Consider the following 17,572-nt stretch of genomic DNA (forward strand, 5'->3'; position numbering starts at 1 on the left):
ACCATTTTGCTGATTCCTCCATATGTCTTTCTGTCTTCTTCCCGTGCGATCTCGCAAATTCACAACCCATAATAAATTTTCATGAATTTTTGATAATCGGATTGGGTGTTTGGAGTCGGATTGGGTGTTTGGAGTTTGAATTTCGGATTGGGTGGTTGGGGTTTGAGTGTTCGGATTTGGTGCTTGGGGCTTGAGTGTTCTGGTTGGGTGTTTTGGGTTTGGGCGTTCTGATTGGGTGTTTGGGGTTTGAGTATTCGGATTTGGTGTTTGTGGTTTGAGTGTTCGGATTTGGTGTTTTTGGTTACGAGTTTTAGGATTTGGTGTTTGGGATTCGAGTGTTCGGATTGGGTGTTTGGGGTTTGAGTGTTCTGATTTGGTGTTTTGGGTTTGAGTGTTCTGATTGGATGTTTTGGGTTTGAGTGTTCTGATTGGGTGTTTTGGGGTTGAGCGTTCCGATTGGATGTTTGGGGTTTGATTGTTCTGATTGGGTGTTTGGGTTTTGAGTGTTTAGATTGGGTGTTTGGGGTTTGAGTGTTCTGATTGGGTGTTTTGGGTTTTGAGTGTTTAGATTGGGTGTTTGGGGTTTGCGTCTTCAGGCAATTTTCAGGTAAGGTCATATAAATAAGGGGAGAACTTTATAATGTCATCTGTCTGAACTGTCACACCTGGACACGGCGCCTCTGGACATGGCGGTACAGCACCGACCCTCAAATATATTGACTGGCCTGTTCTTACAGACAGCCTTTCTTAAAACAAAGAGAAGCAAATTCCAGTAATGGAGCACAAACTATATTCTGAAACGAAGCATTTAAGCTGTTAAGGGTTGTGATCCTTAGGTGAGACGTCAGTCCGTTGGTTATCTCGACCACGGGAAGCCCATAAATGGAATGCCTAAATGATGCAATGTCCAATACGTATAACAGTATTCACACATACCATAAACTCAATAAAAACATCCCCATGTTAAGTTAAGTTCTCCCAGTATTACGCCTTGTGATAATTGTGGCTGACGGATGGAACACTGCAGTAACTGATGATCATTGGCAACTGATATTTGAATTTCAGTTTCTATATTTAATGCATACAAGTTGATGCCAAAAAATGGCTTCAGGTTTTCAAAAGCGGTTTTATCACGCATATTAAATTATTTTCAAGTTTTAAAATCACTCTCACAGGTGAACTGAAGTATGTTGGTGTCTAGAACCAGCATCCTGGACAACTTTGTTTTCTATCAACGATTTATATCTTTCTATGCTATCTTAATACGGTATGCATTACATTTATATGGTGATTAATATCTAATTCATAAGTGGCTATGTTCTCTCATTCTTCAAAATAAATCAATGCCATTTCTAATTTTAAAATATTACAAGAGGTACTTTCCGACATTTCAAAATTACTGCAAGGTAGATACATATAGTACATCATCAACGTTGCACATTTTGCTATAATAATACCTGATCCATATCAATTCGTATCACTTAACAAAAAAATCTATAAAATCTCAAATCTTCTTAATGATTCCAATCACGTCCCTATTGGACGAAGTTGTTATCCTGTCTTAAAACCTGGATTGTTAGCTTTTAGAAAGAGGCACGATATTTTAATAAATGTTTCTTGCAGACAGTACTCAAGGCACACATTTACGCGTTTTTTGGGAAACAAAATATCACCATCGATTGTATAATAGTATATACTAGTATTGTTAATGCTACACCAGATTCATTTTGGCGGCCGCGACTCTGTTCCCACAGGTTAAAGGTCACATGCCAGACCACGTGGTTTTTCTCCAGGTAATCTGGTTTCATCCAACAAGATCCCCCGCACGCTTCCATCCGGGCCAACAAGAGTGATTTGGTATAAGTTGGCATAAATTGTTTCGTAATTGTTTTAAAATAAATACAGTGTGAATAGTACATGTGTATTTTAAACATCTCGTTGGTGATAATAGGTCCCCGAGGACAAAGACATAAACAATAGGTATATAACCCCGTCTTTATTTAAGATCTTTTTGTCGTCAACTCTGTGTCAATGTTTCACTTTTTAGTATCCTGGAAATTCTCTTTTCCGCGATTGTTTTACAATGAGGTGTAGTAGATGGGAGATCAATCCTGCTAAAGTAATATCAAATTCGTAGATGATGATAATTTATGATATCGGCAGATGACAAGCGAATTTATTTCACCCCAGACTACTATTCGTGAATCTCATTAGACCGTTGACAACACCTTCAACATTACGTGGTAACCATAAACTTGTCTACCGTCGGCAGCTTCACGTTATCAACTGGATTGCCTGTCGTAGTTTTTTTCGAAAATACTTGAGTATTTATGAGCGCAACCTAGCAAACTTTATTGTGCTAAATCTATCACTGCTCAAGTCACTGGAATTTCACGAGGAAGGAGAGATACATTGTACAGTTTATCTAAGTGTACAATTATTATATGTTTTTTTTTGTTTTTGTTTTTTGTATTCAATTTTACGAACAAAGAATATTCCTCGTAATTTTAAGTCCTTCAATAATCAACTGTAATGAATTCAATCTACAACACGGACAGTGTAAGTGTACATTACCTACATTAGCTAGATGCTAGGTGTGTAGATACCTTTTGTAAATTTATAAATTATGTTGTAATAAATTTATCCCTGTTCAAGTCACTCGAACTTCACGAGGAAGGAGAGATACACTGTACAGTTTATTCAAGTGTACAATTATTATATGCATTTTTGTTTGATATTTTTTCTACATCTTGCCTTATATGTTATCTTCTGGATATACATGTACGTGTTTCTGCTTATCTCTTGTGCAAATATTTACTGCGAGGTATATTGGTATTATTATAATTATAAGCAGTGAGTCGTGTTAGCTTTGAATATATGTGTATAATATGTGTGTGTGGCAAAGACTGTTTTCTTTTCTATAGTAAGCATGAAAAATTTGTAGAGCGCGTGCATGTGAAATTTGTAGGGCGCGTGCGCAATGACGGAGCTGATTTAGTGGTGTGTGCGCAGTGAGGTGTGTTTGCAACTTGCCTGTGTGTATGTGTGTGGCAAATACGATGTATTCATATAGTATGCATGTGGGTTCCAGCGTACTTGTGTACTAAGTGTGTAGATATGTACTGATGAGTGTATGTACCATTTAACATTATTCTTGTTCTCTTTATCTCTTGAAAATATCAGTGTTCATTTATTTTTATTATCGTAAGCATCTCCGATCTTCACTTTCTCTCGATCAATTAGTTATGTCATTACATACTTCTGTTCCATTTTCTATATTTCTTCTCGCTTTATCCTTACTTGTATCATCTTTCTTTCTCTTTTATCTATCTGCCTACTGTTTACTAAACTTTGACCTTGACCGAAACCAATATGTATATTCAAGAGCCGTTTTCTTTCTCGGAACAGTTTATAATGCTATTATTGTGAATGTTTCCGATGGGATCACTGTGCGGTTGACTAATTTTGATAATGGTTAGAAGGTGATATATCCGGAATTTGGCACAGAGTTTCTATCGGAAGTTTTTACAATGTAGCTTATGGGGGACTAATTTTTAAGAAGATTCATTTTAAAGGTCACATCAGTGCTAAATTTTTTTTAGATATTTTATCTAGTTTGATAGCAAGTTTGATATCCTTCGTCTTTATGTGCATACAGTCACAATTTGACAACATATTTTATTACAATATTTTATTATTACTGTTGATATTGGACATGGATATAGAATCAAACCCTGGTCCCGCGGAAAATGAATTGTCTATATTTCATTTAAATACTAGGAGTATAAGAAACAAATTGGAATATATTGAAAATATAGCAGATGAATTTGATATCTTGTGCTTTACCGAAACCCATTTAGATCACCATGTACCATTTTCTGAACTAACTATACCGGGTTTTATGGAGCCGTTTCGAAAAGATAGAAATTTCTCAGGTGGAGGTTTATTAGTATATTATTCTGATTCGTTGAAATGTATTCGAAGATACGATCTTGAATTTGTACATGGAGAAAATATTTGGATACAAATCGAAATGGACAGGCAATGTACTTTATATCGACCGGAAGGTTCATGTCATCCTTTTTGGGAAAATTTTAAATATTCTATTGAGAAGGCCTTAGAAATTACAACGAATGTGGTAATTGTTGGAGATATAAATGTTGATTTTTTAACCATATCGCATAACCATATTTCAAATCAAATTATGTTGGAAATGGACTTAACCAACTGTTATTAATGAACCCACTAGACACGGATTGACGAGACATAGTTTATTGGACCCTATTTTATTGAGTGATAATTCTAGATGTACAGATTCTCATGTTATTAAGATAGATCGTAATATAAGTGATCATGACGGATGTGTAGTATTTCTGTCTATACCCATTAGTCTATGCCGTAACTATACCCGTCAAGTTTGGTCATATAAAAATGCAGATTTTAATAAGTTAAATAATTTGATTAATACTTTTGATTGGGAAACATTTTTCCAAAATTTTGATTCTGTTGATATCGCCAGTGTTAGATTCACTGAACAGTTTTTATCATATGCTTCGGAATGTATACCAAAAAAATCAGTTGTTATTAGACCACAAGATAAACTATGGATGAATTCAGAATTCAGGAAAGCTATGCGGCTACGAGATAGACTCCGTAAAGTATTCAAGCGTGTTAAGTCCATTTCCAATCTAACAAAACATAAACAACAAAGAAATAAGGTCAATAATATGAAAAAGCATGCAAGGGAGTTGTTTTATGATAAAGTTGGGGACATTATTGATAAGCTTGACACTAGTAACCCTAAATCTTATTGGAGACTTGTTCGTAAATTATATAAACAATCTGAGTCGCTGGAAGTTATTCCACCACTTACGAACCCAGATAGTGGAAATATTGAACTTGGTGATATCGAAAAAGCCAATATTTTGAATAACTATTTTTGTTCTATTTCAACAATTAATGATAGGGAGGTTCCATTACCAAATTTTAATCTTAGAACTAATTCTTTCCTTGACTCCGTTGTAGTCAGATCCGACGAAGTTTGCGATATTCTGAAAATTCTTAAACTAGGGAAAGCATCTGGTCATGATACCATAAGTCACCATATGTTAAAATTTACTGCAAATTCCATATGTAAACCTTTGTCAATTTTGTTTAATATGTCTTTTAATCAAAAAAGTTTTCCTGAAATCTGGAAGAAAGGCGTTGTACTTCCCCTTTTCAAAAAGGGTGATAGACATTTAGTGTCCAATTATCGACCAATTACTCTTCTGTCTTGTATCGGTAAAGTTTTTGAAAGAGTTGTTTTTAAACACATTTACAATTATTTTCATGAAAACTCCCTTTTCTATGAAAAACAGTCTGGTTTCATGTCATGTTACTCTACAGTGCACCAACTTATCGAAATTTACCACAATATTTGTTGTTCACTAGAGGAAAAAAAACACGCATGTCTTATCTTTTGCGACATCTCCAAAGCGTTTGACCGTGTATGGCACAAGGGTTTGTTAATTAAATTAGAAGCATATGGTATTAGGGGTGATCTTCTAGAGTGGTTAAAAAATTATATTTCTGATCGTCAGCAACAAGTTATAGTTAAAAATGTGTACTCCAATACAGGTTACACGACTGCTGGCGTACCACAGGGAAGCGTTTTGGGACCCCTTTTGTTTTTAATATATATAAATGATATTGTTGATAATATGAATAGTATATCTCGTTTATTTGCTGATGACACTTCGTTAATGTATTCTTCATCATCTCTTTTAGACATTCAAAGATCTCTTAATAATGACTTGCAAAAACTCAATAAATGGTCTCAAGACTGGCTCACTAAATTTAACCCACAAAAAACTGATGTATTGCTAATAACAAATTCAAAAAATATTCCACCCTTGAACCTTACTTTTGGAGAAGAAACTTTGAAACTAGTTAGTAACCATAGACATTTAGGTGTGACTTTCAGTTCGGATGCAAAGTGGTCCCTGCACATAGCAGAAATAATAAAAACATGTATGAAAAAAGTATCGGTGTTAAGGAAATTCAAATTTTTGTTGAGTAGAAAAACTTTATTACGAATTTATAGAGTATTTGTGTTGCCTGTATTGGAATATGCTTGTGAGGTATGGGATGGTTGTTCTCTGGCAGATGTAAATAAACTAGAACAAGTTCAACTTGAGGCAGCAAGAATCATTACTGGCAATCTAGTAAACAATCTCTATATAAAGAATCCCAGCTCCAACCTTTATCTGAAAGAAGAAAGTTCCGTAAACTTTCAATGATGTATAAACTCCACAATGATTTAACTCCTTCCTATTTCAGCAATCTTCTTCCTCCAAGAGTAGGTGAACGTAATTCGTATAATGTTAGAAATAAAGAAAACTATACCGTTCCAAATTTTCGATTGTCTACTTCTTATGAATCCTTTATCCCATCTTCTGCTAGGTTATGGAATAATTTACCTATTGATGTCAGAGAACAGCCATCCATTAGTAGATTTAAATCCAAAATAGAAAACAATCGTGATATATTACCTATTTATTATCTAACTGGAAATAGAAAATTAAATGTTTTACACACAAGGTTAAGACATGTTTGTAGTAGCTTAAACTATGATTTGTATAGAGTAAATATAATTAATGATACAACCTGTGCATGTGGTAATGAGTGTGAAAACGTGTATCATTATTTTTTTGATTGTATATTGTACAGAAGAGAGCGTGAAACTTTATTTGATAATCTCTCCCGCTATTGTAATGTGACTCTTAATGTTATTCTCTGGGGTTCTCCTAAACTATCTGATGAACAAAATGGCTATATTTTTCAATATGTTCAAAATTTTATTAAATCCAGTAATCGATTTTAGGTCATCTCTCTCTCTCTCTCTCTCTTTAAATTAACTGGCATTAACATATTTACTTTTCATTCTGTCCCTCATCTCTGTCTTTTCTTACATCATATACAAATTTTATATACTGTATTATATTGTAAATTCATATTATGTACATAATGATTATTGGGAGAAGGCGTTTTAAGTTGCGATAACTTGTGTCCTATTCCTGTTGTTATATTTAACAATAAAACTATGTTTAAATCAAAAAAAAAACCTAGCGGGAAGAAAAAGTGCATTGGCAGGTAAACAAGTCTATCTGACGTACACATGGCAATATGGTCGCAGACGTTGTTAGGATGAGCTTCATTTCGGAGACTATCTGATGTATTAATTAGCATCTAATGAGACTTTATACACCAATCTCCCAGGGTCCCTTACGCAAATTATGGGAGATAATGCTTTCAAACATCAAAAAACGTCCAGATTCCGTAAATAGCTTTGTATTACCCGGTCTATTACAGTTAAAAAAAAGTCTTCAGAAACTGATATAGATGATGTCCTTGTCCAAGAAAGGTTCCTAAAACTTTGGCAATGTCCTTGTATCTAAAATACAAATGATATTGGCATGTCAAATACCCGCGTTAAGCAATAAAAATTTGCTTTCTAGTCTTTCAAGTGACGATGGAGTAGGAAGGAGCTGTTCGTTGTATGCATGCTGGTCAGAAAAGCTGTTTTGTTCACTATTGTGTCGACTTAGTGTATATGTTTGCGGCAGTGTGTGCATTCCATGAATGGGACAACTTGTATATTCTAAGTGAATTGACTGGAATTCTTCTCGTTGAGTTTCCATTTCGGATATTTCGATGTTGAATTTGGTATTGTCTCTTTCATTTACGCCAAGCACAAGACAGTTGGCAGGATTTTCTACACGAGAGTCACATTCAATATCAACTTGCTCAGTACATGAATCCTTTTTACAAGATTCAACTAATTTTTTAAATGATGCAGAGTCATAAAAGTTTTGAATACATCCCAATGACAAAGGACTTTTTGAAAAACAATGCTGACAAAATGATTCTATATCTGTAGGTAAATCAAATGTGCGAGCTCGTTTATGTTCAGGTGGTAACAAAGAGCTGTCGGCACCGTCCGATGGAAAAATAACACATAGATCAACATCGTCAGGACAATTGAAAAAAGTTTCATGTGTAATCGTCTTGTCAAAAACGTCTCCCTCTGCCTGCAGTGGAGACCATATTACAATCACGTGGTCACAGGAAGTAGTTGCCGTCGACAAATTGCTTTGAATATCTATGTCAGCACCATGTTCCTCATCGGAAACAAACGTTACCCAAGGAAAGTGTTCCTCGACAAAGTCCACAAGATACTTGGCCACCTGTTGATCTCGGGATCGGTTCAACAGTAATATTCTAGTTACATATTTCACTGAAAGAAACACAACGTACACTTAAGCATGCGTGAATCATTCTCTTGGTCATGTAGTGTTCAGTATGGAAACATGTTCAGTTTGGTTTCCTCTAAAGATTATATTTGTACATATAATTCTTTTAATATTTCCCTAAACTATATAGATATATTATAAGCTTGAAATAATATACAAAAATGCATCTTATACGGAAATAGATATCGCATGAACATTTGAGGAATCTTAAACAGAAATACGATGTCTTGATCGAATAAATGATACATGACTTGTCATATTAACACCAAATGCGCAAATTATTCAAACACTTGTTTTAAAAACTGGTACCAATAGGAATTAGATGGAAAATTTTCGACAGAACAGCAAATGTGACATTGGCAAAATATTAACAAAACAAAAGAAATATCATATCATAGGCCATATATCACATTACGAGCGTTCTAAAGAATATGCATGATCTTATTCATACCAACTTTATTTTGGTGTGTCACAATGTTACCTTGAAGAAATTGATGATCTTGTTTGATGAGACTTGTCAGCCTGTATCTATTCAAGTAAAGTACAAAGGCAATCACACTGCATAAGAGCACAAGACCTAGGACGAAAACCAAGGCCGGCATGAGGTATCGGGGTTTTCTGTAGGTAAATGGCTCAGCTATATCAGAAAAATAAAAATCATTTGATGACATGTATACAAAACGATTAACCAGTTATCAATTTCGTTCGTCTTTCACTCTTAATATATTGCTAAATGTTATGATAATTTCCAATAAACAGTATGCTTTATGAATAAAGCTGTATTTTTTCTGTAACAGCCGAAAGTATCACACTATTAGCAAATTATAAATGGGCGGAAACGATCACTAATTGTCAGAAATGTTTACCTTCCATAGAAACTCCTTACCGGAAGTGACGTCGTTTTCGATAAAGTGTTTTAATTATATTTGAACCCATCTATAGACAAAATATTTCAACAAACCCCTTCACTGATCACGGCAAAATAATGGCCACCTACCTAAGATGCCTAAATTCAAGTATTGTAGAGAAAGGTCATATCGTGTGTGTCCCTTTCAATTACCTGATTATAATTTCGTAAGTTTTGAGTGCTTTGGATAACCCCGATGATCACCAAAGGTTACAAAATCACGAACAGGGAGATGTATGAATCCACGATGTCAATAACGGTCAGGTGATCAACGGGAATATTCTCCCAAAACATAATCCCCAGTAGAACTGGGCATCAGAATATCCCTATACAAACCGGAAATTGGACATGCGGGTAAAAGGTTAATTAGGTTAGTTGGGACTTTGAGGCGTTAGCTTGAAATACAAGTGAGTGTTCATTGCTGAAATATGTGCTATTTTTTTCTCATAGTGCTGCTCTTCCCAGACCACTGTGACACCTTGATTACAATACAGTCTGTCTACAGAGGCATGTTATGATTATATCGTTTGGTATGGTCGTTATACTAGATAGCACTACATTGATATTATAATAATTAATAATAACATAATAACTTAACAAGATAACTCGGGAAAGTTTTGATAATATGTGAAAAAAATCACCAATTTTGGCAAAAGATTAATAGGGTTTCTTGTTTATTTTATCACAGAAAATTAGTGTACGTATTTCAATACGGCTCCATTAATATGTTTCAGGATGTAAGGGAGATAATTAGAAAGTTTTGTAAGCAAGATTTGTGCATGTAATAATTTTCTTTTGTATATGTATGCTCAAGAAGAAAGAAAACAAAGTAGGGATAGTGTTTTTTTAATTTCTTAACCCATATCTTGTGTTTCTGTAAATTATTTTCTTTTGGTCATATTACCATAATCGAAGATATAAATATTAAACTTGTAAGATGACTGATCAAATATATACAGATCGAGACCACTATGTACACAAACATGTCTAGATCAGCTTAATGTTGACATAAACATACTGTTTTCCATTATTAAAATCGTCTTTTGGAAAAAAAAAATAAGAATTAAAAACAATATACCACAAGTCCATCTGTACTACTGACAACTGAACAGTTATTAATCTAAAGATTTGCGAATTTTAAAAACAAAAATATCTTTTTTCTATAGAATACCTTCTGGGGCTCTTGGGCATTCATTGTCATCCATATTTCCTAGCATTCGTACACAAAATTGATGAGAATGGTATTGTTTATCCGCTATTTCGATCTGTAAATAAAACACAACAATGTTAGTTAAGATTAGGTCAATAATGTTAATATCACAAACAATAATAAAAATGACAATGATATAATTAAGACCTAGGTGATACAGCAAAACTTTCTTTTGTTCGTGGACACATTGCGAAAATACATGTTGCTACTTCAGTTTCATATAATGTATATTTTGATATCGATCTGGAAAAGAAAAACACCTGCTGTTACCGACTGTATGTGTGTAAAGACACATTCGATTTACTTCAGTGTTTTCTAGGAATCCAAACTTGGCCAAAACATTGAAGACCCATATTTACTCTCCTCTTCCTAGCTAAGGATTCCCCATTGTGCCTTTTTGGCAACACAACGGTAGTTCCTTGGTGCGAAGCGCCTGTCCAAGCGGCACATAATATGGATTTTGTACATGTCTATACAATTGGCAGGTATCACTCTCTGACGTTCAGTTTTACTTAGTCGACCGGTTAGTCAGGTTGTCAGCAGTATGGGCCGCAATAGCTCAGTCGGTTAGCCACGTAATCTTATTAGCCTACTATTAGCCTACCCGTGTCGATTTGAGTTTCTCGGGAAGCTGAGAAGAGGGTCGGTCTCTGCTGTTGTGGTTTTGTCCTTGGGCAAGATTCAACCTAACTGAGTAATTGATTGGATGCGATGGGCCTCCCAATGACAATGACAATTGTTTATTCTCGTAACCAGCACATTGCCGAGAATATGAATATCAACAAACTGATAACAATAACGCAAGGTAAAACAAGATGGACATCAGTATTCTCCGGTATGTTGTTCAGTGAAGTAGTTAATAACTTAGAATTCATGTTGTTTTATTCGACGTAAAAGAAGGGTCGGGTCGAGTTCAAATGTAACGTCATTGGTAACGGGCAAGAGCATCGTTTGCGAGGTAAATAGCATTTCATCATGGCTGTATGGAACTCGTAAACCGGAGGATAGTTGGAGTTTGACGGCTGATTTCACGTTCTCTCGCACGTAACCCAAGAACGTCCAAAACATGCTTAATTGAGGAAAAAGAGGATGATTTGGCTAGTTGAACATCTGCACGTTATCTTGCTGCAGAAAATTTCTGCTGGCGCGACTGGTGTTTTCTGGCGGTTATCAAGCTGGAAAATGTCGCCGACTCCAAATGACGTCTTCAGAATGGTACAATCATTGGTCTTAAATATCATCCCGCTCCCTCGTCGCCTCAACAATCAGCTGTCACCGACTTGCAGACAAACAATCGGGACACATTTGAAAACAGAACATTGTTCGATTTGCGCAGACAAACGACACCCAAACAATATTTATTTGTCGTCACTAATGCGCTGAAACCGATTGCTCAAGTGTATTAATACAGTCTTCGGTCATACCTAGCGGTCGTTTTGCAGGGTGGGCTGCTTAAGGGACGATCGGATTTTGACCCAGTTTGATTTCAACGCTTTAAGAACTGATAAATTATTGCCTTAACACTGCAACCAAATGCCTACAACCCTTCCCCTCTGTATCTGTGACAGTCATGGCATAGTGGTAAAATAGCAGCAACATCTAGTGAATTCTAAGTTCTGAGAATCAAAAGAACTGGTGTCCGTTTGAGGTTTCATGAAATGCGCTCGTAGTTACAAGTTAGTCGCAGTAAACCTCGTAGAGCTCTTCCGTTAAAACCTGTGCGTTTAAATGGTTTTTGGTAACTCCATCGGAATTTCAAATCAAACCTATTACTACTACTACTATTACAATTTTCTTATATTCCAAGTATTCACCGAAAAAATATGCTAACCTTTTTTGTCGAGTAATATTAAATATAGTATTATATTACAGACGTAGACTCACCGTTGCTTTATACATCCCTGCTGTGACGTTCTGGAACGTGACGACGCTTGTTTTTGATGGCACGTTCTGTAACATATTGGAAGATTTTTATTTTTTTAAGTTGCAGATATCTAACGACGTATTTAATTTGAAACAAAAAAAGCTGCCGTAATATGTGTGTAAATATATCTAATAGGATTGATCATGTTACGATATCGCCTATTTTAGAGAGGAAAAAATAAGAAAGAATATTTGTCAACTGTCTATAATTATAGCACAAATAGCATATCATCAAGACAATAAATGCTTTATATATCATTTCCCTGCAAAAAGCCCAGTTGCAGATATTGCTTCAAACAAATAATCATCTTACCCGGCTGTACGCAAATTTTATTTCGTTGATTCTGATTAAGGCCACCGTGGACACTTTGACAACCTCGTTAGTCTCGAAAACTACAATGACGTTGCCGTTAGTAGGGTGGAGCGATGTGGCTATCACAGGGGGAAGATAGTGGTCACGATCTGTAACAGCACAGTCAACAATGGCTAACGTATCATATAGTAATATAATATTTATATTAGAGAAAACTTAACTTTGTGAAAATGTAGCATACAAACGTGAGTGATCAATTTACTGCAGGATGCGAACAAAATGAACTATAGAGTACCGTTATCGAAACAAAACTCTATCGATGAAGCGTAGACAGACTATGTACAAAGAAAATATTTACATAATTAAAGACCACGTGTTACCGGAGAGTAAGCGTCTTCTGATTCAACGAGACCGCCATTTTAATATACGTCAAATATACGCATGCCATGTTCTCAAAATGAGAAACGGGTAATCACAGATATGGCAAACCTTATTAAAAGTCTATAAATAATCCTGCTGGAGGTATATATGTTTGCTTACAGTTAGGGGAGGTAATCGTGTACACCGTCCGAGTCATAAAACGGATAACGGGAACGTGAACAAAAGCTGTGATTTCCAGTCTGTACACATCCAGGCTGTCGATACACTTTAGAAAAGCTTGTCTCTGCATCAATAGAAATACACAATTGTAAAATAATCTTTAGTCATAATTATTGGATAGTAGTCGCTTACAATAGTGTATAGAACCAGGGACATCAAAATACGACTGAATTATTATGTATCTCCTGTAATGTATAGTGTGGCCATTATCTAGTCATATAGACTTTACAAAAGATTACGTCATAAATGAACTCAATTTCCCACTGACAAACTTATCGTTGAGAGCATGTGTTTAGTGTAACTAGACTGGATTAGATAACTTTAGGAGTATAGTGGTATAGATTACCGGATAGTTGGTGTCTCGTGTTGTAGGTGTATAGTTTGTAAAACTGTAAAGTCGGTATAGAGGAGTGTCGGTGTAGAGGTCTTCCCGGACACTGTACGAGTCGTTGATCCCACTTATCCTGACCAACAGTGCCCCTGGGTTATGCGGGGGAGTGTCCGGGGTACCTAGAATCTCCGCGGAGATGTTGATAGTGAGACTGAGGGCGGGGCGGAGGGAGGTTTGTCCAGTACCGTTGTATCCCCGATGGTCTAGAGCAACAGCCACCAATTCTGGACCGCTGGCGTTGGTTATAGAAAATCGTGACGTCTGGTACCGAGTCCTGTATTGTCTCCAACCTATAGAAATAAAGATAATCTACGAGTTCCAAACATATGTCTCCGATACAGTATACCGATTTACCAATAAGGAAAAACTACAAAGCGAAAACTACTTCAAGATATTGCGCCTGATTTCATGGGCTTTGATTTTTAATTCGATACTGTACTTATTTCAAATTAGCTTATGATTATGTACAAATATTTCATTATAGTGACAGAATTGTATATGTTACGCCTACTTCGCCACATCTGTCTCACTAACACACCAACCTGAAGTATATGTTAAATATTCTACAATCGAACAAAGTGTCGTTATACCTTTTGTATGGACTTAGGTAAGTAAAATTAAATTAAGGAATGTCCACTATATATTTCTCCCATTCGTGATCATGTAATAGAGTGTAGGACAAAAGCCCCCCCCCCCCCCCCCCCCCCCCGGACATTAGCCCCCCCCCCCCCCCCCCCGGACATTAGCCCCTAGGACAAAAGCCCCTCCGGACGAAAGCCCCCCCCCCCCCCCCCCCCCCCGGACATTAGCCCCCCTGGACAAAAGCCCCTTCTTTATAAATTTAGCTGGTATACTTTATATGAATCTGTACTTTTGAAAAACAGAAACTAAATATATATATTGTTGTTTTTATCTCTGAAATTTGGAGAATAATTGTGTGGAAAATGAAGGTCCTTAGTTCAATGTCAGTGTAGCATTATATGTCTGTGGTTAAACATCATAATTTATTCTTTCAAACTTTATGTTATTAAGTAAGAAAAAAAATCAGGAAAGCTCTCCACAATGAACAAATTGTCACTGATTACACATAATTTTTGGCTTTTGTCCGTACCTCCATGTAATACCGGGTGTGTCTGTTAATCATATAATACGCAATGCCGGATACACAACGCCGAGGCCAGCTGTGTAGATACTACATATGTATTTATATACAGTATCGTAGTGGCATTACAACATACCCTGTATATCTACATGTGTATGTAATTATCGATCCATGTAAATATGCATGCCAATACACACCTCGCTATATATCATTACACCAGAGATAGTATATAGGTCTCTGATTACACTAAACAAGGAAGCTTACCTGTCTCGTTGTGGACACTGCACACAAAATTCATGTCCTAATGAAAAAGATAAAAAAAAACAATTCTTTGAAAATAATATGGTAAAAATAGACGTTTTCTATGGCAAGCCAAGTTATTCATTGAGCAATGTTGATCCAGTAATTACCAAATCATTTAAGCATTGATGTCATTTTTTTTTTAGTTTCATCGGGGTATGAAACAAATTTTGTTTGCAAACTGTATGAATCCGCGTAGCGTAGCGGATTCTTACAGAAGTTTGCAAACAAAATTTGTTTCATACCCCTATGAAACTAAAAAATAATTGACATCAACGCTTATAATTAATTTTTGAAAATGATTTTCAAATTTAAAACATGTTTTATGTACAATTTTACTGGTTTTAAATGGGATTCTTTTTCTCAAATCAATACGCAACGTCAATTGTCGTATTGTGACGTCACATTTTTCGCGCCATTCTCGGAATTTCTTTCATAGAAAAATGAAAAGAATTTTTCGACCAATCACATTCGAGTATTTACCATGAAAGCAAAGAAAAATTAATTATATAAACTTTACCACAGATTTAATACACTTCATAAGATTCTTACATAATAGATAAAATAACATAATATGGTTAAGTACTGAATCAACATTGCTCCATGAATAAATGACAACTTTAATTTGCTTTCCATACTAGTTTTTCTCTAGTCACTGACCTTAACATTGATCGATAAAGCAATATACACTACAATATATATGTAAATTATAAAATATAAATACTTTAGTTCAGTTTGTCATAGAGACGTCGTTTTATATAATTGTAAAAACAGATGGTACATACATGTTTGGAGACTACATTATGCATGTATTTAACTTATGTCGCGATCTCATAAACGTCATAATCTCAGAAAGGTTATATTATACATAAAAAAAACTTGAGAAAAGATACCCCGATATAATCGCTGATTGACTCTGAGCAAATATTACGTACTGTCCTCACTATAATGACACCTCGTTTCATAAACTACGTAATAACAGAGGAGCCGTAAATGGCGGTAGGTTATGATTATTTCAATTACATGACGTCATAACGTAACAGATAATTCTAATTCCATGGTGACGTCACAAAACGGACACTATAAAAGCCACTGTTTCGATATATATTCTCCGAGGTACGGACAAAAGCCCCCCCCCCCCCCCCCCCCCCCCCCCCCCCCCCCCCCCCCCCCCCCCCATGGCTTCATTGTTTCTTTGATTTTAATCATTCCTAAAATTAAACTTTTCTTATTAGAACGCAGAGCAACATGTTTGGTTAGGTATTTATTATATTATAATTTGAGACACTGCAAATAGGGATCAAATGTTTATTGTTTTTGTAGGCATTTCTTTGATTATCAATATTTGCAGTATATTAGGAAGTCAAAAATTATGTGTAATCAGTAACAATTTGTTCATCATGGAGAGTTTTCCTGAAATTTTTAGCTTACTTAATAATATAAAGTTTGAAAAAATAAATTATGATGTTTAACCACAGACATATAATGCTACACTGACATTGAACCAATGACCTTCATTTTCCATACAATTATTCTCCAAATTTCAGAGATAAAAACAACAATATATATATATATATAGTTTCTGTTTTTCAAAAGTACAGATTTATATAAAGTATACCAGCTAAATTTATAAAGAAGGGGCTTCTGTCCGGGGGGGGGGGGGGGGGGCTAATGTCCGGGGGGGGGGGCTTTCGTCCGGAGGGGCTTTTGTCCTAGGGGCAAATGTCCGGGGGGGGGGCTTTCGTCCGGAGGGGCTTTTGTCCTAGGGGCAAATGTCCGGGGGGGGGGGGGGGGGGGGGGGGGGGGGGGGGGGGGGCTTTTGTCCTACACTCATATTCTCCAGCCCTCATAATCTCCAATAGTACATATCTATATATCTATATCGCTTATGAAAATAGTGATCGACATTGCAATTTGAATAAATGTTGACTTTCCATATATACGTGGTTATGTAATGATATTTGACAGTGTCAGGGACTTCACGATTCCGTGGAGGGGCTGGTGATGACAGTATACACCCGATATAACTTAATTACCTGTGGCGAACAGTCGGCCCAGCACGTGTCACTTGTCGTTTGTGTACTGGTGTCATTAGTGTCAGATAAAGCGGTGTAGACGCCCGCCTCCCGGGGATCCAACAGCGGTACACAGGACGTGCCCTGGCCTAACCACACCACCATCAGATATACCACATACCCAGTTAGGGACACGCCTCGATTATTGCGGGACATAATTCCTTTTTGTCCAAATATCTTATCCCAACACAGAACATCCTACACTCACAACTTTTCGGCGGGGGCGTAACTTATATGTACGTCCCTGTTAGTCCGTCAAATGTTCATCACAAATTCTGTCCTAATGTATCCATTTTGGTTTTCCATAATATAAATTTGTTCAATTTGAGCAGAGGTATACAATCCTGTCTATATCCTAGCGTTCCACTGTATATCTGTACTTAACGTAGTGTGTATATCATTAGGTATAGTATTATATGAATAAATATGTCTTTTAAAACCCGTGTACCTATATAAG

The 17,572-nt window shown here is 36.1% G+C and overlaps 1 protein-coding gene across 1 annotated transcript; it reads right to left on the bottom strand.

Moving 5' to 3' along the window:
• Positions 1-6,522: 6,522 nt before the first annotated feature.
• LOC117330424 lies at positions 6,523-17,572 on the bottom strand. The gene is made up of 9 exons (XM_033888698.1): positions 17,077-17,572; positions 15,005-15,041; positions 13,594-13,928; positions 13,188-13,311; positions 12,648-12,796; positions 12,296-12,361; positions 10,373-10,466; positions 8,776-8,931; positions 6,523-8,278 (listed from the first exon to the last, which is right to left on the bottom strand). Exons 1-9 carry the CDS (start codon positions 17,269-17,271, stop codon positions 7,461-7,463), a joined length of 1,974 nt encoding a protein of 657 aa, XP_033744589.1. The 5' UTR covers positions 17,272-17,572; the 3' UTR covers positions 6,523-7,460.

Source organism: Pecten maximus, chromosome 7, assembly GCF_902652985.1.
Source record: "Pecten maximus chromosome 7, xPecMax1.1, whole genome shotgun sequence".
Classification (NCBI taxonomy): domain Eukaryota; kingdom Metazoa; phylum Mollusca; class Bivalvia; order Pectinida; family Pectinidae; genus Pecten; species Pecten maximus.

Excerpts from the sequence above, each read along its gene's own strand:
- LOC117330424 (XM_033888698.1), bottom strand. The coding sequence starts at position 17,271 with ATGTCCCGCAATAATCGAGGCGTGTCCCTAACTGGGTATGTGGTATAT. Across the intron at positions 12,797-13,187 it reads CACGATTACCTCCCCTAACT|ATCGTGACCACTATCTTCCC; the intron begins GTAAGCAAACAT and ends GTGCTGTTACAG. Across the intron at positions 8,279-8,775 it reads AGATCATCAATTTCTTCAAG|TGAAATATGTAACTAGAATA; the intron begins GTAACATTGTGA and ends TGTTTCTTTCAG.